This window comes from Salvelinus sp. IW2-2015, linkage group LG20 (genome assembly GCF_002910315.2).
Source record: "Salvelinus sp. IW2-2015 linkage group LG20, ASM291031v2, whole genome shotgun sequence".
Taxonomy (NCBI): domain Eukaryota; kingdom Metazoa; phylum Chordata; class Actinopteri; order Salmoniformes; family Salmonidae; genus Salvelinus; species Salvelinus sp. IW2-2015.
Genome location: NC_036860.1, coordinates 59,967,407 through 59,987,776, shown reverse-complemented (window position 1 = coordinate 59,987,776; position 20,370 = coordinate 59,967,407). Strand labels below are relative to the sequence as shown.

At 44.1% G+C, this 20,370-nt stretch overlaps 2 protein-coding genes across 2 annotated transcripts; one reads left to right on the top strand and one right to left on the bottom strand.

Annotated features, from left to right (window-relative positions):
* Window positions 1-260: 260 nt before the first annotated feature.
* Window positions 261-1,603, top strand: snrnp35 (small nuclear ribonucleoprotein 35 (U11/U12)). Its single transcript, XM_024010711.2, has 2 exons — window positions 261-367; window positions 461-1,603. The coding sequence occupies exon 2, from the start codon at window positions 492-494 to the stop codon at window positions 1,380-1,382; it is 891 nt and encodes a 296-aa protein (XP_023866479.1). The 5' UTR covers window positions 261-367; window positions 461-491; the 3' UTR covers window positions 1,383-1,603.
* A 31-nt stretch (window positions 1,604-1,634) lies between these two features.
* On the bottom strand, window positions 1,635-19,615 carry LOC111980796 (RILP-like protein 1). The gene is given in 11 exon segments (XM_024011785.2): window positions 1,635-3,446; window positions 4,742-4,849; window positions 5,041-5,195; window positions 5,284-5,334; window positions 7,948-8,109; window positions 9,498-9,644; window positions 9,750-9,848; window positions 10,248-10,366; window positions 13,077-13,179; window positions 13,181-13,225; window positions 18,989-19,615. Coding segments are annotated over 11 exon segments (1,410 nt in total). The 5' UTR covers window positions 19,277-19,615; the 3' UTR covers window positions 1,635-3,313.
* Between the last annotated feature and the right edge of the window lie 755 nt (window positions 19,616-20,370).

The following is a 20,370-nucleotide window of genomic DNA, read 5'->3' as shown; positions in this document are numbered from 1 at the left end:
TATCAGTGATGCTGAGGTTTGAGAAAGTTTTGCCAGGAAAAGTACAGATAGGATTCCTTAGTTTCAATGTCAGAGAATTTTGAGGTTGTGGTAGAAGTTAGTAGAGATTTATTTTGTTTGTATTTTTCATGGTAGTACAGAATTGGGCAGATCATGACTGATCGTACATTTCAGCACAGTAGGTGGCAGCATGTACTTTAAACGTTTGTTTGCGAACCGCCATGATATCGAAGAAGAAGAAAGCTGGCTTTACTGAGACACATTTCTTAACGGAACGTACTGAATTAAAACATTTCCTACACGGACTGTTTTGAGTGAGGCACAATTCTTTAGATTCCGACTGGTGTCCGACTTGCAGCGACGTCTTGTAAGTAATTACCCACCCAAAAATGATCAGTAGCTATGTCGCAAACAAATGTACATTTTATGTACCGTTTTTAAAACTATTTGTTTTTTTCAGCCACATTGTTTAGTGTCAGAGAAAGAGAGTTATGAACGACTGGAATCCAGTGGCTAAAGTCTACGACCCTCTCAAGGCGGGCAGCATCGATGGCACAGACGTGGAGCCCCATGACCGGGCCGTCTGGAGAGCCATGGTCGCCCGCTACAAACCCAACAAAGCCGTGGTGGGGGACCCGCTCCTCACTCTATTCGTGGCCCGCTTGAACCCTCAAACAACGGAGGAGAAGCTGAATGAAGTGTTCTCCAATTACGGGGATATCCGCCGCCTGCGCCTGGTGAGGGACATAGTGACTGGGTTCTCTAAGGGATATGCCTTCGTTGAATACAAAGAGGAGAGGTCCGTGGTCAGGGCGAAGCGAGACGCCAACAAACTAGTGGTGGACCAAAGTGAGTTGTTTGTGGACTTCGAGCAGGAGAGAACCCTGAAGGGATGGGTACCTCGTCGGCTGGGCGGAGGGCAGGGGGGCAAGAAGGAGTCTGGTCAGCTGCGGTTTGGTGGGAAGGACAGACCCTTTCGCAAACCCATCAACCTTCCTGTCACCATGAACCAGGAATGGGGTGGCGGTGGCAGAGAGTGTGAGAGAGAGGAGCGCTACAGAGATGGGTCCCTGAGCCGTGAGAGAGAGACTGATTGGGGGAGTAGGGTGAGGAGAGATGACAGAGGGAGAGAGAGAGGTGTAGAAAGGGAGTACCACCGAGAGAGGAGGGATAGGAGTTATGAGAGGGAGTCGACGAGGGAGCGGGAGTCGACGAGAGAGCGGGGGTCGACGAGGGAGCGGGAGTCGACGAGGGAGCGGGAGTCGACGAGGGAGCGGGAGTCGACGAGGGAGCGGGAGTCGACGAGAGAGAGATGTGACAGGAGAGAGAGGGATGACAGAAGACACAGGGATGATAAGTACAGACACAGAGACAGGAGATGAAACTCAGTGGTCCCTCTGACATCTGAAAGGATGCATGGGTGGAGCAAGTATTACAAAAACGTTTTGACTACATTGGTCTTTTTTTCCTCCACCTGGTTGGTGTGGACAGGTGATGTCATCACACCCATTTCTTCACTGTAACCTTCTGCTGGCCTGGCTCAGCAGGGTGTTATTATCTACCTGTTGTTCTTTATGCACTGAATAAAGTTTCTTTTACAGTCTGTTTTTGAAGAAAGTTGACATAATACATGAAACATTCTGGGGATCACCATATTTATTGAGTATGCATATCTGAATAAAAGGCAACAAGCTGTATGAAAACTGAGACATTTATCATATTTAAAATCCTTCCAATAGAAATCTACCTGGTGTGAAGCAGGTCCATAAAGTTTGTTGCAAAAGAGGGATGTCTTGCATATATTGACATCTTCCCTTATTTGGATAGATTCTGTATTATTTATTTCCCCTTTGTGTACATTTTGGTGTAGATGTTGCCACCAGACAAGATATAACTTTTCTCGACTATCAATCCCTTTTGTCACAATAAGCGTTGCCCTAGTTTTGCACCTTGATTAAGTGTCTTGCATCATAAAATAAATAATTGAAAAGTTGTCCAGTCATAGTAATAGTATCAATGATCTCTTAGCATAGTGAGGGTGAGGTGTTATGTCTGTCTGACTGCTGAAGTCAGGACTACTCATTATCAAGAACCTCCCTCATCCACACTAACCATTTTACTTCTCACAAACCATCTTGCAGCCACAGCAGAGTTTGGCAAACTGTCATCCATGTTTAAACCAAATATTCCACAACAACATTCAAATTTGCATTCTCAATGGAGTGTTTTTAGTTTGTGTTGTCACATTTGGTTCCAACATGGCGCCCATTCAAAATGTACATGTACACCACTTGGCTAGTCCTGAAGGCACCATAAAAAGCCTGAAAACAAAAAAGCAGCAGCAAGCAGCATCTAGTTAAATAATTCCAAAACAAAAATACTGTCTTTCCATAAGACATTGTAAAACTACAACCTTCTGTGCTTCATTCACCACTGGCAAAATATAAATCCATAACATTTTCTTTAAATTGGGCAATCCCATCTCAACACCCAGTAACGTATTAATTTATGTGCAAGGTCAATCTGTAAAAAAAAACACATTTGTTCACACTTTTTAGCCAGTGCTGGTGAGGTGGGCCTAGCCATAGTGCCCTCTAGCTGCCTCTGAGGACATGACTGGTCTAGCTCAGGGCCAGGGGAGTATACAGATGGTTCAGAGCCTACTACATCTGGGTCAGAACTGCCACCATTATTTGAATCATTTAAAAAAACATGCCCACTTGTCTTCAACGTTTCTTTACTGGATTTAACCCTCCTCTTTCTTCTTCTGTGTCCCATGATTCTCTATCTGGAGTGTCTCGTGTGGTTCCTCTATCTCGCTCTCCTGTCACCTCGTTCCACAAACCTTCCAAGCCTGACTCTGTGTCTCTCTCACGCCTAGTGTATCCCTGCCTGTTCTAACACAAAGGGAACCGCTCTGAGCATCCATCAATTCTGGTGGGTTTCACTTTGGGATAAAGAAAGGCTCCTCTTCACCCTCAACCCTCTGTGATTCCTGTCACTTAGAAGCAAAAATGTCATACAATCCCATTATGCTGCAGCAGGCACACTAAGCACAGTCCCAAGGCAAGGCAAGGAGTTTACTGCCAAAGCCAGGGTGGTTAGGTTTCACTACTCTAGATGCTGGGTGAATGACTCTGTTACTTAGAGCTGATGGTATTTCAGTGTCAGTATGTATCTCAGTAGGTGGATGGCTGTGCTGAGCTGTAGGTGTGTGTACTGTGCAATAAGCTAACCTTTACGAGGCCTTTAATTGCATTGCAACGTTACAGGGAAAGAGTTCTGAGTGACATCATCAAATGCTGTCCAATCACTACATGTGCTGCAAAGCCTCCTGGGCCTGTTCCGTGTACACCTCATCATTTCCCGCCCACGAGCTGAAGCTGTCATCAAACTGTGCATTCCGCTGGGAGTTCCGCCTCTTGTCACGAGAGAAGAAGCTAAACCTGGGAGAGAAGAGGAAGCAAGGACGAACAGAGGAGGAAAACACGAGGAAGAGAGGAGGGAAGAGTAGAGAAGGCCAGAGAAAAAGAGAGACAAAAAAGTGGACTTCACTACTCAGCGTCATTGTTCCTTTATGTTCTCCAGACATATTGTTTAGAGTCCTGGTTATAACTGTTAAAATACATAGAACTGAGATGCATTTCTACCAGTGGAGGCTGCTGATGGGAGGACTGCTCATAATAATGGCTGGAAAGGAACTAATTGAATGGCATCAAACACATGGAAACCATGTGTTTGATATATTTGCTGCCATTCCACATATTCTGCTTCAGCCATTACCATAAGCCCGTCCTCCCCATTTAAGGTGCCACCAACCTCCTGTGATTTCTACCTAGTGAGTTATGAGTGGAGACTGAAAGTGCATCTGGGTTAGAGCACAAAGCAACAGGAGCAGAGCAAAAGCAAAAGTTTTATACAAATCTGTTAGTGAATCGGAAACGGGAGTGAATAAACATCCTATTCTGATTGGCTGATTCTAATGATCTACCATCTTCACACTGGACAGTGATTTAGATATCCCCACAATCAGCCAATCAGAATACAAACACCTACATGGGGTGGGAGGGTCCATGCAGGTCCGATAAACAGGGCCCAGAGTTTTTACTGGTTAGATCACAAGGTAAGAAAAAACTCCTGGCCACACGAATAAAAGCATTGGATGGGGGGTGTTAGCTAAGACAGTGAGTGACACAGAGGCCAACCAATGACAGGGGTCGTACAAGGGATATGAGACGTCTGATTGGCTGTAAAGTGGGGTCATCTGAAATCAACCCAGCTGCCACCATCGGCATTATGGCTGTGAAGATCCTGTCACACAGAGGTACACACACACACACACACCACACACACACACACACACACACACACACACACACACACACACAACACACACACACACACACACACACACACACACACACAACAACACACACACAACACACACACACACACAAACACAGTATAAAACACACACGCGTATACCCGCACAAGCACATACACACACAGACATTCACAAAGAGGCAAGCAGAGAGAGAGGGAAGAGGGACCACATCAACCACAGCCCATTTCATTTATATTCTTCTGCTGTGAGATGTAGCCATGTTACTGGTGTTGTTGCCAGATGGTGGTTACTTTAAACCACACATGCTGATTTAGTTGACCAGGAGATAAATGCACGTACGCATCATAAATGCTATATATTAAAGGTATCCAGTGTATCTGTGTGATTGGTACATACAGGCGTTTGATTCCTGACTCAGGCTGTGCGTTGTGTCGGGGCCGTGCCCTCAGTTGTTCGGGGGATGGGGAAGGAGTGGGAGGGCCGGTCTCGTCCTCCACCTCTTCACTGGAGAGGAAGAACAGTCATCGCTCCACTACCATCATCATCATCATCATCAGCATTGTCAATATTGTTAACTTCAATATTGTTAACTTTTAACTTCTTAAATTAAACCTGACAAACTGCGATAATCTCATCTGATTGTTTATGTTTTTCTAAACATGTTCTGTTTGTATGGTAAAAATAAAGATGACTGCCTTTTGTAGTAGGCGACCTCCTCCTGCAGCATGAACACTTTGGACTTGAGCTCGTTCCTCTCATGCAGAACGTCTCTTAGCTCCTGCAGTGTGAACCGGGGCCTGTTGGGATCCTTCTGGTCCAGGCCGTCCACCTCCTCATCACATAGTGCCTCCTAGTGGGGAACAGCCACATTACACCATGGGATGATGAAAGGAAGAGAGGAGGGCAGGAAAGGAAGGAATAGAAGAAAGGAGGGATACCTTGGTAAAATGTTGGAACAGAGCAGGTGTGTCCTGATCACACATCGCCTCCTGGTGGCACAGGAAGAGAACTGTAGGTCAGACCCTGGGCCCTGTTACAATACTAAGGCAATGCACCCTTCTCTCCTTCCTGCCTTCCATCCTTACCTCAGATACTGAGCTTCAGACTAACTCATTGCATGCAACCAACAGAGGTCAGTCATGCAGCAAACAGTCTTTTAGCAAGTCACTGTGTAGCAAATGAAGCGTGAAAAAAAGAGGCATGAACAACCACTCATGCTATTATCATGACTGGCTAAACTAACGTTCTAATGCTCTAAGTTCTGTTGGTGCCAACTACATACTTTGCCATTGCAGATGAAAGGGAAGGGACTGGACTAGTCCATGTTCTGTTACAGGGGTGTCAGAGAAGTCTATGTTTAGATGTGACAGCTGCAGTGGGACAGTCTGACCCAGTTATCTCTCTCTCACACACACACACACACACACACACACACACACACACACACACACACACACACACACACACACACACACACACACACACACACACACACACACACACACACACACACACACACACACACACACACACACACACACACACACACACACTGACATAGTTGGTAGAGGGACACTTAATTCACACATGCTCTGTGCCATCTAAATCAACATTTAGGGTGTTCACACTGGGGTAGTAAAACTGCAGGCAGGAGCACACACACACTCCCACATACACACTGTGCATGTACAGTAGCTGCCAAAAGTTTGCACCCCTGCTCATTCAATGGTTTTTCTTTATTTTTACTATTTTCTATATTGTAGAATAATAGTGAAAACATCAAAACTATGAAATAACACATATGGAATAATGTAGTAACCAAAAATGTATTAAACAAACAAAATATATTTGAGATTTGAGATTCTTTAAAGTAGCCACCCTTTGCCTTGATGACAGCTTTGCTCAACCAGCTTCACAAGGTAGTCACCTAGAATGCATTTCAATTAACAGGTGTGCCTTGTTAAAAGTTAATTTGTGGAATTGGTATACAGAAGATAGCCCTATTTGGTAAAATACCAAGTCCATATTACGACAAGACAAACTAAAATAAGCAAAGAGAAACGACAGCCCTTCGTTACTTTAAAGACATGAAGGTTAATCAATCCGGAATATTTCAAGAACTTTGAAAGTTTCTTCAAGTGCAGTCGCAAAAACCATCATGCGCTATGATGAAATATGAGGACCGCCACAGGAAAGGAAGTTAGAGTTACCTCTGCTGCAGAGGATAAGTTCATTAATTAGAGTTAACTGCACCTCAGATTGCAGCCCAAATAAATGCTTCACAGAGTTCAAGTAACAGACACATCTCATCCTCAACTATTCAGAGGAGACTGCGTGAATCAGGTCTTCATGGTCGATTGATACAAAGAACCCACTACTAAAGGACACCAATAAGAAGAAGAGACTTGCTTGGGCCAAGAAACACGAGCAATGGACATTAGACTGGTGGAAATCTGTCCTTTAGGCTGATGAGTCCAAATTTGAGATTTTGGGTTCCAACTGCTGTGTCTTTGTGAGACGCAGAGTGGGCGAACGGATGATCTCCGCGTGTGTGATTCCCACCATGAAGCATGGCTGAGGAGGTGTGATGGTGTGGGGGTGCTTTGCTGGTGACACACTTTATTTAGAATTCAAGGTACACTTAACCAGCATGGCTACCAGAGCATTCTGCAGCGATATGCCATTCCATCTGGTTTGCTCTTAGTGAGACTATCATTTGTTTTTCAACAGGACGATGACCCAAAACACACTTCCAGCCTGTGTAAGTGCTATTTGACCAAGAAGGCGAGTGATGAAGTGTTGCATTAGATTACCTGGCCTTCACAATCACCCGACCTCAACCCAATTGAGGTGGTTTGGGATGAGTTGGACAGCACAGTGAATTAAAAGCAGCCAACAATTGCTCAGCATATGTGAGAATTCCTTCAAGACTGTTGGAAAAGCATTCCAGGTGACTACCTCATGAAGCTGGTTGAGAGAATGCCAAGAGTTTGCAAAGCTGTCATCAAGGCAAAGGGTGGCTACTTTTGAAGAATCTCAAATATAAAATATATTTAGACTTGTTTAACACTTTTTTAGTTACTACATGATTACATATGTGTTATTTCATAGTTTTGATGTCTTTACTATTATTCTACATTGTAGAAAATAGTAAAAATAAAGGAAAACCTGTGAATGAGTAGGTGTGTCCAAACCTTTGACTGGTACTGTATATATATACTGTATATATCCCTCCCCGACACACACACGGACTGTAACGTATGCATATGCACACTCCAACACATACTGTATCCATACACAATCGCTCACTCTTCCTCTTACTCTCAAACACACACTTATGTGGTAAAGTTTAGTTAGGGAAAAGGGTTCACTGACTCACATGCTGAACTACCAAGGTTTGCTGGATCAAAAACACAGTCCTTGAAATGCAATCAAACTTCACAATCCCACACACATACCGGTCACCCAGGCAGCACTCTGTTCTCTAGCTAAACCAGCATCTATAGAACACTGTTCAGGGGGACAGTGGCGGTGCAAAGGTTAGAGGTCACGACAAACACACCATTCTGGGGGCGGCTAGCTAGCTAGCACTACGGTGTTACCCATAGCAACACTGCCTCTTCCTCTACATCCTCATCAGCATCCAGGGACGGGAGATGCGGGGCGGGATCGTAATGCCTCAACCGCAGCTCTGGGGGGTAGTGTCTGTCTGGTTCGGGCCAGCCCACACCCTGAACGCCCGCCTCTGAGGAGGGGCTACCAGGCTGGGGGCAGGGGAGGAGGGGAGTTATTGTACCTTTTTTATCCAGGTTATTCTCACTGAGATCAAATCTCTCTAGAAAATTCTTACAGACATTGTAAAAGGAAGGTGAAAACATAAATCGTGCTGCAGAGTATTGTGGGTGATGAGTGTACAATTAAGAACACCTTTCTAATATTGAGTTGCACAGCACCCCCGCTTTTGCCCTCAGAACAGCCTCAATTTGTCAGAGCATGGACTCTACAAGGTGTCGAAAGCGTTCCACAGGGATGCTGGCCCATGTTGACTCCAATGCTTCCCACAGTTGTGTCAAGTTGGCTGGATGTCTTTGGGTGGTGGACCATCCTTGATACACATGGAAAACTGTTGAGCGTGAAAAACCAGGCAGCGTTGTAGTTCTTGACACAAACCGGTGCGCCTGTCACCTACCACCATACCCTGTTCAAAGGCACTTCAATCTTTTGTCTTGCCCATTCACCCTCTGAATGGCACACAAACACAATCCATGTCTCAATTGTCTCAAGGCTTAAAAATCCTTCTTTAACCTGTCTCCTCCCCTTCATCTACACTGATTGAATGTGATTTAACAATTACATCCATGAGGGATAATAGCTTTCACCTGGATTCACCTGGTCAGTCTATGTCATGGAAAGGACAGGTGTTCATAATGTTTTGTACACTCAGTGTATGTGTTACACTTGCTGTATGAAGTCTGTGAAAAATCAGTGTTTAATTTGGCTACCAGTGAACCCATTTGGTGACTATACAGGTCATTGTCAGGTCACTTTTAGCTGTCCTGAATTGTCTGGCTGCCATTCTGTCTCTTTTTATATCCCTCTGGTTGGCTGGTTGGTTGGCTGGCTGGTTGGCTGACTGTGGAGGGGTAGAAGGGAGGAAGACTATTTCTGTCCTGGCCCCCTCCCTCCCCTCATATGATAGCTAGGTCATGTTTTCCGATGAGGCAGAGACTCCATGCTCCCTGACTCACTAGCTACAGCCAGGCTCTACAGGCTGTGAGTCAGACTGCTATAAATGAACTCAGGCTGCAAAGATACTCTCATAGATGTGGAAAGAAAAGAGAATACCAGCACACTGCGTGTGACTCTGCCAGAGGCTGCCAGGGTTATAATGTATCACCTGCTGGGAGCATGTCTGCCTGTAATAACTGTATCGTTACCTGTGCAGGTGAGTGTTTACTGTGTAGCTGTTCCTGGCTGGGTTGTGTGACCTGAGCAGGTGTTGTTATTACCTGTGCAGGTGAGTGTTTACTGTGAGCTGTTCCTGGCTTGTTTGTGCGACCTGAGCAGGTGTTGTTATCACCTGTGCAGGTGAGTGTTTACTGTGTAGCTGTCCCTGGCTGGGTTGTGCGACCTGAGCAGGTGTTGTTATTACCTGTGCAGGGGATGGGAGCTGGGGAGGAGGCACCTCTGGAACCTGAGGGGGCATGTCTCCGTGCAGTCGCTCCCTTAAACGTGTAACTTCCTGCCGGAGTGCTCCCATTTCCTGTACCCGTGCCTGAGCTCCCGCCTCCAGTTCCACCTTAACATACAAATATAATACATTTTAAAAATAATTCTGAACTCTTTTGTTTTGCAAATACAGTTGGTAAAACAATATGTATTACACATCCTAAGGGCTTGGAACCTTCTGCTCGATGAGGGCTTTCCCCTGAGCTTCCACCACAGAGATCTTATGGCGCAGGTCATGGTTGATCTTCATCAGACGAGACTGCTGCTGCTGGAGCTAGAGAGAGGTGAAGGGATGGAGGGGAAGGGAGATGCAGGGATATGGATGGATGGGGTGGAGATAGAGATAGAGGGGGGAGAAATGAGAAGAAGTGTGAGAGAGAGTTAGGGGACAGGCAGAACAGAGAGCGGGTCACAGAGAGAGAACAAGTACAGGAGGATGTAATAAAGAGGGAAAAAGAGAAAGAGAGAGAAGAGAGTTAATTGATCCATCAAATCAATACACTTGAATAAATAAACAGAGTCCCTGACCCCTGACCACTGACTTAAGGTCAGCTTTGTGTTCTCCCTCCTAATGGCTAAGGTTAGAATTGGGGAAGGGTTTAGCTGATCTTAGGTCTATGTATAGGGAGGGACAACTTCTACCCCAAGCAGGCACACATCCTGCCGTCCTTACTGCCTCAACGTCCTCATTCTTGAGCGTGAGCTCGCGGTCTTTGGCTCGGATCTCGTCTCTCTGCTTGTCCACTACCTCCTTCAGCTTCTTCATCACCTGACGCTCCCGCTCCGACATACCTGGCAACGCAACAAATCAACATCAGATCTGGCAACCTGAGATGCAGAGCAGAGAGGGGTAAGTATAGAGGTACAATATAAAGGCCTGGCAGCCAAGACAAAGGAGAAAGGAGCCAAGTTAGAACAACATGAATACCCTGTGTGTATTATGTGTACACATGTTGAACTGCATGGGAGAATACATCAAGTGACTATGAGCACAGCAGCGGAGTTCCTGTCTGTGAGCCAGACTAGGTTAAAAATAGAAAACAGCACACACACTTGATTTCTCTGACACAGATACTGCGTACCCCTGGCTGACACAGCCCTGAATATAAGCGATGAAGGAAGCAAGACTTTTAAACTTCAGTCAGGACTCACTGAGCAGGTGGAGAGGGGACTGGGGGGACTTTGTGGAGACTTACGTGTGCGTGAAGCATGATTATGCAGTGTGTGTGTGTCTAGCAGGTGTACGGAACACTGAGGGTGGTCTGTCTCTGTGCACGCTCTGTGTGTGTGTGTGTGTGTGTGTGTGTGTGTGTTGTGTGTGTGTGTGTGTGTGTGTGTGTGTGTGTGTGTGTGTGTGTGTGTGTGTGTGTGTGTGTGTGTGTGTGTGTGTGTGTGTGTGTCAGGGGAACTGTATTGCCCTCTGTGACATCACAACAGAGCCATTCATGCAGTGATGAGACTGGCTCAGCCTCAAACACAGAGAAGGCCTCCTTTGTGTGTGTTGTGTGTGTGTGTTGTGTGTGTGTGTGTGTGTGTGTGTGTGTGTGTGTGTGTGTGTGTTGTGTGTGTGTGTGTGTGTGTGGTTGTGTGTGTGTGTGTGTGTGTGTGTGGTGTGTGTGTGTGTACGTGAGAGTGAGAGAGCGACAGTGTACATTGCACAAAACATTAGGAACACCTATTCTTCCATAACAGACTGAGCAGGTGAATCCAGGTGAAAGCTACGATCCCACTCATTCAATCAGATGTAGATGAAGGGGAGGAGACAGGTTAAAGAAGGATTTTTAAGCCTTGAGACAATTGAGACATGGATTTGTATGTGTGTCATTCAGAGGGTGAATGGGCAAGACAAAAGATTGAAGTGCCTTTGAACGGGTATGGTAGTAGGTGTCAGGCACACCGGTTTGAGTGTGTCAAGAACTGCAACGCTGCCTGGTTTTTCACGCTCAACAGTTTCCTGTGTGTATCAAGGATGGTACACCACCCAAAGGACAACTGTGGGATGTTTTGGAGTCAGCATGGGCCGCATCCCATGGAATGCTTTCGACACCTTGTATAGTCCATGCCCTGACAAATTGAGGCTGTTCTGAGGGTGTTTGTATAGTATGTATGTGTAACCCACATTCTTTCAATATTGTTATGTGTGGTGCACTGTAAACTCCAATGTGCCCCATTACTAAAAACTTTTGAGGAAACCTGTTGCATTTATATACTGTATCTTTTAATATATGATTTTGTAGTCACTACTCAAACTGATAGAGTCACTGTGACCCTGTGGGGTCCAGATTTAAGTTGTATCAGCTTAAAATGTTTGAGTAACGTCCCCACTAAGCCACGTCTCCCAATATAATTTCCCAGTGTGTCTTGCCTTTTCGATTGAATTGTAGTTACCACCCATGACTGTATTTGTTAGTGACAGAGCCATGGTTGTTCAATTCGTTCATTTCAGTCCAAGTGAGTTCTGGTGAATGTTATCATTATAATTAAACTCTTTATAACAATACATTTATACCTCATAAAGTCTTACTTTGAGGCCAAGCTTTACCCTTGTCACGTTCTGACCTTAGTTCCTTTTTTATGTCTTTATTTTAGTTGGTCAGGGCGTGAGTTGGGGTGGGCATTCCATGTTGTTTTTCTTGTTTTGTTCTGTTGTTAATATTTCTATGTGTTTGGCCTAGTATGGTTCTCAATCAGAGGCAGGTGTCAGTCGTTGTCTCTGATTGGGAGCCATATTTAGGTAGCCTGTTTTCTATTGTGTTTTGTGGGTGTTGTTTCCTGTTTCAGTGTTTGCACCATACGGGACTGTTTCGGTTGTTTGTTCGTGTTTTGTTATTTTTGTTCTGTGTTCATTTTGATTTATTTAAAAATCTATTATGGACACTTACCACGCTGCACATTGGTCCGATATTCGTACTCCTCCTCAGACGAAGAGGACGAAAGCCTTACAACCCTACTACAGTGGCCTGAAACTCATGGTTCAGCCCACATCAGGCCTACAAAATTCCTAACTTTATCGAAATTCCCAGATTTAAAAAATAATCCAACCGGATTTCTGGAAAAGTTGGGAAATGTACCAGAATTAAGCAACCCCAGCTGCAATCACATTATACTGGCTTGCAAAGTGATGTGTAATTCCTATTGGTGTCCAGCTGGAGTTAGGATATCCACAGTTTCAATGTTTATTCACCCGAAACCTGCATTCATAATGACTGCCAGGTTTAGGAGCAGTGTGAGCAGGCAACCTAAGGCATATAAACTGGAACAACATTTTCAGTTACGGGTGCAAAAAATCTAACTAAATTTTTGGATTAGTTTAGTATACGATTAATCAATCAATCACTCAATGTACATGCAAAACACAGATTTTTTTTTTATTTTTAAGAAGTTAGTTTGAGTTGATGTGATTCTCATTAAGTTTTGAGTCAGTACCACATAAACATTTAAAATAATAATGCATGTGTGGGTTTAGTGTCCAGGGTGTAGAGTGAGGGTTTAGGGTTGAGACCTTCGTGCCTCTGTAGGTCCTCTTCACTCATGGGATCTTTGATGGACATGTTAGTGAGAAGAGTCTTGTTCTCTTCCTGAAGCTGAGCGATCTGAGACAACAAGGTCCTGGGCCTCCCCTCGCCATACATCCTCTACAGCTTCCAACTCCTACACACACACACACACACACACACACACACACACACACACACACACACACACACACACACACACACACACACACACACACACACACACACACACACCACACACCACACAATAGAGTTACATATACACACACACACACAGAGATACCTCGTCGGTCCTGAAAGAACTTCACTTGACTCTATGTAAACTGGATACCATACATACTGAGGCTGCCTTTACATACATCCTGAGGATGCATTTATTATAACCGGGGATTTTTAACAAAGCTAACCTGAGAACGAGACTTCCTAAACTCTATCAGCATATTGAATGCGCGACACAGGCTGATAGCATTCTGGATCATTGCTACTCTAACTTCCGCAATGCATACAAAGCCCTCCCCCGCCCTGCTTCGGCAAATCTGACCATGACTCCATTTTGTTGCTCCCAGCCATAGACAGAAACTAAAACAGGAAACGCCCGTGCTCAGGTCTGTCCAACACTGGTCTGACCAATTGGATTCCACTCATCAGAATTGCTTTGATCACATGGACTGAGATATGTTCCAGATAGCCTCAGACAACAACATTGATGTATACGCTGACTCTGTGAGCGAGTTTATTAGCAAGTGCATCAGAGATATCGTACCCACTGTGACTATTTGAAATCCTTCTCCAACCAGAAACCGTGGATTGATGGCAGCATTCGCGCAACAATGAAAGCGCGAACCACCGCTTTTAATCATGGCAAGGCGACTGGAAACATGACCGAATACAAACAGTGCAGTTATTCCCTCCGCAAGGCAATCAAACAAGCAAACCGTCAGTATAGAGACAAAGTAGAGTCGCAATTCAACGGCTCAAACACGAGACGTATGTGGCAGGGTCTATAGTCAATCATGGATTACAAAAAGAAAACCAGCCCCATCGCGGACATCGACGTCTTGCTCCCAAACAAATTAAACAACTTCTTTGCTCGCTTTGAGGACAATACAGTGCCACTGACACGGCCCGCTACCAAAGCCTGTGGGCTCTCCTTCTCCGTGGCCAACGTGAGTAAAACATTTAAACGTGTTAACCCTCGCAAGGCTGCCGGCCCAGACGGCATCCCTAGCCGGGTCCTCAGAGCATGCGCAGACCAGCTGGCTGGTGTGTTTACGGACATATTAAATCAATCCCTATCCCAGTCTGTTGTCTCCACATGCTTCAAGATAGCCACCATTGTTCCTGTTCCCAAGAAAGCTAAGGTAACTGAAATAAATGAATATCGCCCTGTTGCACTCACTTCTGTCATCATGAAGTGCTTTGAGAGACTAGTCAAGGAGCATATCGTCTCCACCATACCTGATACCCTATACCCACTCCAATTTGCATACCGCCCCAATAGGTCCACTGACGATGCAATCGCCAACACACTGCACACTGCGCTATCCCATCTGGACAAGAGGAATACCTATGTAAGAATGCTGTTCATTGACTACAGCTCAGCATTTAATACCATAGTACCCTCCAAACTCGTCATTAAGCTCGAGACCCTGGGTCTAGACCCCGCCCTGTGCAACTGTGTCCTGGAATTTCTGACGGGCCGCCCCCAGGTGGTGAAGGTAGGAAACAACATCTCCACCCCGCTGATCCTCAACACTGGGGCCCCACAAGGGTGCGTTCTCAGCCTTCTCCTGTACTCCCTGTTCACCCATGACTGCGTGGCCATGCACGCTTCGAACTCAATCATCAAGTTTGCAGACAACACTACAGCGGTAGGCTTGGTTACCAACAACGACCAGACGGCCTACAGGGAGGAGGTGAGGGCCCTCAGAGGGTGGTGTCAGGAAAATAACCTCTGACTCAACATCAACAAAACAAAGGAGATGATCATGAACTTCAGGAAACAGCAGAGGGAGCACACACCCCCCCCCCCCCCATCCACAGGACAGTAGTGGAGAAGGGCAAAAGTTAAGTTCCTTGGCGTACACATCATGGACAAACTGAAATGGTCCACCCACACAGACAGCGTGGCGAAGAAGGAGCAACAGCGCCTCTTCAACCTCAGGAGGCTGAAGAAATTTGGCTTGTCACCGAAAACACTCACAAACCTTTACAGATGCACAATCGAGAGCATCCTGTCGGGCTGTATCAACTGCTCCACCCACAACCGTAAGGCTCTCCAGAGGGTAGTGAGGTCTGCACAACGCATCACAGGGGCTAATATTTGGGCTAATATTAGGACTTGGACACAGACATACCACTGAGCCATGGTTTGTTAGAGTATTAAAGTACAACATGTGCATTGGTAGGCTATACAAAAGGCATCAGTTTTGTTTTAACCCTGAACTTTTAAAATAGCTTTTTGCTTTCTGTCAATGAATGTCTTCACCCCGTGAGCTTTTAAAGATAGTGGGACTTACAGACCATATAAATAGAATGAATAGAACGGGCTTGGAACCTCTAACCCTGGCAATTTGACTGGTAAACTATGAGTACACTCACAATGGCTGCCTGGTATTGTGATGTAATAATTTCCATGTTAACGTAGAATGTTAATTCAAATTATGTGAACTGATGTGGCTCATGCAATGGAATGTATTTTTTGTAATATCAGTTCAGTTTAATCAACAAGTCACAGCACGTATTGATGAGTACACTTCCTGTTTTTACTTCCTGCTTTTACTTCCTGCTTTGTTGCTTCTATGGGTACAATCGCAATGGCCACCAGTCCACCCATTATGCCATTATTGACTTGAACGGAATGCCTGTTCTATTCGTTCTATTTCTATGTTATAGACTATATTCTGCCTTTACTGCTTTACTTGTTGTTTGCATATAGCCTACTTTCTGAGACCTAATTAACTTTCTACTGAACATTTCCAAAACATGTATCTGAATTTTAAGTTTAAACACAATAGTCCTACGCATTTCCAGGGTCCATAATCATATAGATGGCTCTCTGTGCCTAAGTGACACTGATGTTGTTGACACACTTTATTTGAGGAACGAGACACATTTCAGTCAAAAAATGACAGGAAAGTTTAACTCCAACTATGTCAGTGTCACGAGACCAGCAGTGGCAATGTTATTTTACTGCACATACCCTCAGTGCCGTAACTGTGATGACACTGAGGTACGGGCCTCCATAATGTTTTCAAAAAATATAAATACATATGTATATTTTTGTAAGTCGGGGTCTCAATTTACTGATGAGAGTTAGAATAGTAGAATACACTAGGTGCAATTTAAAAACGTGGATTTCCATCAGCAGTTTTTCTCTTGTTTTGTCACTCGCTAACCACGTTTCCATCCACAGTTTTTATGCAAGTAAAGTCATTCCACATTAAAAAAAAACAATCACGACAGCTGTTATGGAAACAGGTAGTTTCGATACAATTGTATAAATGCCAACAGATAATTTGTTCGTTCGACATGGTGGGATCTTTTTGTGGGTAAAATTAATTATGCGAGAAATGGTGGTGGAAATGCCTTTATCCGCAAAATATTTAAATATTAACCATCATATCGAAGTAATCTTGGAGTAGTGTAGTTTATTAGGCTACAGATTAAATAAATGATGATGAACTTCACAGGGTGGTGAAAGTGCAAGGTGATGAGCTTGATGCTCCTTTCCAATAAATATTGGGGGTTTTATTCTGGAGACATGATGATCGATGCTTGGCTGCCGTTTGACAAATAAAAATATTCTCACTCTCATCCATAATAATCTTATTATGTAGACTAGCCTACCCACACTGTATCTGCGAGCTGTTGGCTAGAGCACCCGTGCCAAGAACAGATAAGGCACATTTGCTATTTAACACAACAGTTTCTGTGACAAAACTACCGGTATAGTTGAAAATGCGAAGGCAATTTTTATTTGGTACATGAAAACTTCAGCGAAAAAGACATCACGCACTGACTTTTATCAACAACAAGTACGTTTTGTGGAATAGTCCTAAAGATTTTATTAGCACATTTGAGTCATTTTGCGGGCACTCTTATCCAGAGCGATTTACAGGTGCAACCTTTCGGTTACTGGCCCAACGCTCTTAACCGCTAGGCTACCTGCCTACAGAATACACTGTGTACAAAACCTTAGGAACACCCTCCTAATTTTGAGTTGCACCCCTCAAACTGTACGTTTTTCCCGCGATTGTATTTAGGATTATATGTGTATGGCCACAAAGCAACAAACTGTTCTATATTTGGTGCACATGTTGCCCAAATGGTATCCTTCACGCCTGTAGGCATACCGGTTACTGCCAAAATAAAGGGAACACTTGAGTAAAGGAGGGGTAAAAAGTATATGTTATGGTGTGAGGTGCATTTTCCTGGCATGGTTTAGGACCACTCATTGGCGCATTAAAGCTCTTCTGTTGGTGTTTCCTTTATTTTTCCAGTTACCTGTATGCGCTTGTGATAAAACTTAATCCACAGCTATTTTTTTTTTTTATATAGACGCTTTTAATCCTCTGTGGCTAAATTAAGCTCTCTGGTTTATTTTGAACATTTGAGACCCAGCTCCTGTGGTTCGAGTAATGTATTTTTTTTATACATATATAATATGAATTCTGCCTCTGGGCCCCCTACGGGCTTGGGCCCAGGGGCCCCTGTAAGGACCTGCATTAAACCGGCCCTTGGCAGAGGAACATAACTAGGGATAGAGATATAGGCTTCATGTAAATGTGACATGTTACAGACCTACTATGCTTTTTTGTGCACAGTAACACACTAGTCAGCAAATTGGATGCAGTCTATCACAGTGCCATCCGTTTTGTCACCAAAGCCCCAAATTCTACCCACCATTGCGACCTGTATGCTCTTGTCGGCTGGTCCTCGCTACATATTTGTCGCCAAACCCACTCGCTCCAAGTCATCTATAGGTCTTTGCTAGGTAAAGCTCCTCCTTATCTCAGCTCACTGGTCACCATAGCAACACCCACCCGTAGCACGCGCTCCCCAAAGCCAACACCTGCACATCTATCACTCCAGTGTCAATTGCTAAATTGTAATTACTTCGCCACTTTGGCCTATTTAATGCCTTACCTCCTTACTTCATTTGCACACACGGTGTACAGATTTTATATTGTGTAATTGACTGTACGTTTGTTTATCCCATGTGTAACTTTGTGTTGTTGTTTGTGTCGCACTGCTTTGCTTTATCTTGGCCAGGTCGCAGTTGTAAATGAGAACTTGTTCTCAACTGGCCTACCTGGTTAAATAAAGGTGAAATAAATCAACAACAAAAAAAAGTGAAGAGTTGTGCTTTTTCCTAATAGACTACCTTGGCTATTGCCCCAACTCAATAATGCTATAATGTTTCTATATCAAACATATCCTAATTGATTTCTGTGACATAATAGCCCACATATAGCAATACAATAAGTGAAATGTAACAATGTAGCCTATCCACAGTCAATCAAGTTGTCATTAATGTCAGATTCATATTTTAGAGGGGGTATATCAGTGGTTAGATTTTCAATTATATTAATATATAGTATCGGCCAACTATTCAAAATGCCTAGTACACTTTTCAAAGTTATTGTTATAACAATGTAATTGCATTATTCTCATGATGGCAAATTAGTTGCCTTCTCTTTCTGTTCTTTCTATTTGTTTTCATTCTTTCTTTTCTATTTTTTGTTACCAGTATTGTCATATCTTCACCATAAATTATTAGGCTATTATGCCTATTATTAGGCCTACTGTTTTAAATTAGGCTACGTTTGGTAACAACTACCCGTATTATTAATCTCAGGCCTATTATTTATCTCATCCTGTATAAGATAATTGTGACCTTCTTGTGTTTCTTCTCTTTCTCCAGCCGGTCCATCCTCTCCAGCCGTAGTTTATCCAGCTCCAGCCTCAGCTCATCTGTCTCCGGGCTGATGCTGTTCCTACTGACCATCACCTCCACGATTTCCAGCACCCGCACTACTTTGGGCATGAGCCTGGACAGAGCCTCGCAGCCGTACTGATCAATGATCCTCTCAAACTCTTGGCCCACTACCGCGGCTATGTCATACACGTCCATAACCGTTAAATCGGTCACATTCTTTTCCAACGCTGACCCGAACTCCTCCATGGCTTGCTTGCTGGGTGGGTGAGTTTGTATTCTGACTGTACCACGCTCTGGCTGTTTTCCGCAGACCCACCCTGCCTACCCGGTCTATTATATTTCCTTCGCCACAATAAACTTCCTCCCTTAGGAAAAACTATTGACTTTTCGTCGTTCGGTTCGTTCTGTGTGTATCTGATCCACTTCAATAAGTCCTTAAATGCGTATCGATTGCGTTTTTCTACTCCTGTCGGACGTCTTGTAAGGGATTTTTGATAAATTTGATGAAATCACCCGGCGCTGTCCCATTGTGGTCTTGTCTTTGCTGTCGTTCTTTTCCGATTCTGTGGTCAGATTGCAGTTTGTAATGCGCATGTCAGGAATATCAGTCGCATGAGGTCGCTGCTAGGTTGAATTTGGGAAAAATAATAGAACATGACATCTCAGTCTGAGTGGTATATTATTTCCCACTAGTGGCAAAAAAATATTCAGTTGTTGTGACAGAATACAGGGCACATCGCCATATTTTTCACCTAGTCGGCTAAGGGATTTGAACCTTCAGCCTTTTGTTTACTGGCACAACACTCTTAGCCACAACACTTTTATGATCATAATTAATGAGGGGAGAAGGATTAGACATAGGCATCATAATTAATCCCACAATATTAGAAATCAGATCAGTGTAATGCCTGGATTGTGTTTATTATTGAAAGGATAACATTGACTATGGAAATCCACCCTGCACTACAGTATACTGTCAAATGAAAAATGTACAATATAATAAACTTAAAATAGTAATCATTAAAATACATACATTGGTCCAATATGTAAACACATACTTCAAGTAGTAGACTATAAGGCCTAACACATTCACAGATAAAATTATAAAAATACAGACAGAAAAAACTATTCCGAAAATTAGGCTAACCACGCTTCTTTTCTTTCATTGAGTGAGTTTTGTGGGAGAAGGAGGAGGGGGAGGAATTTATTTACATTTGATTTAACTAGGCAAGTCAGTTGAGAACAAATTCTTATTGACAATGGTGGCCTACCCCGGCCAAACCTGGACAACGCTGGGCCAATTGTGCGCTGCCCTATGGGACTCCCAATCACAGCCTGTT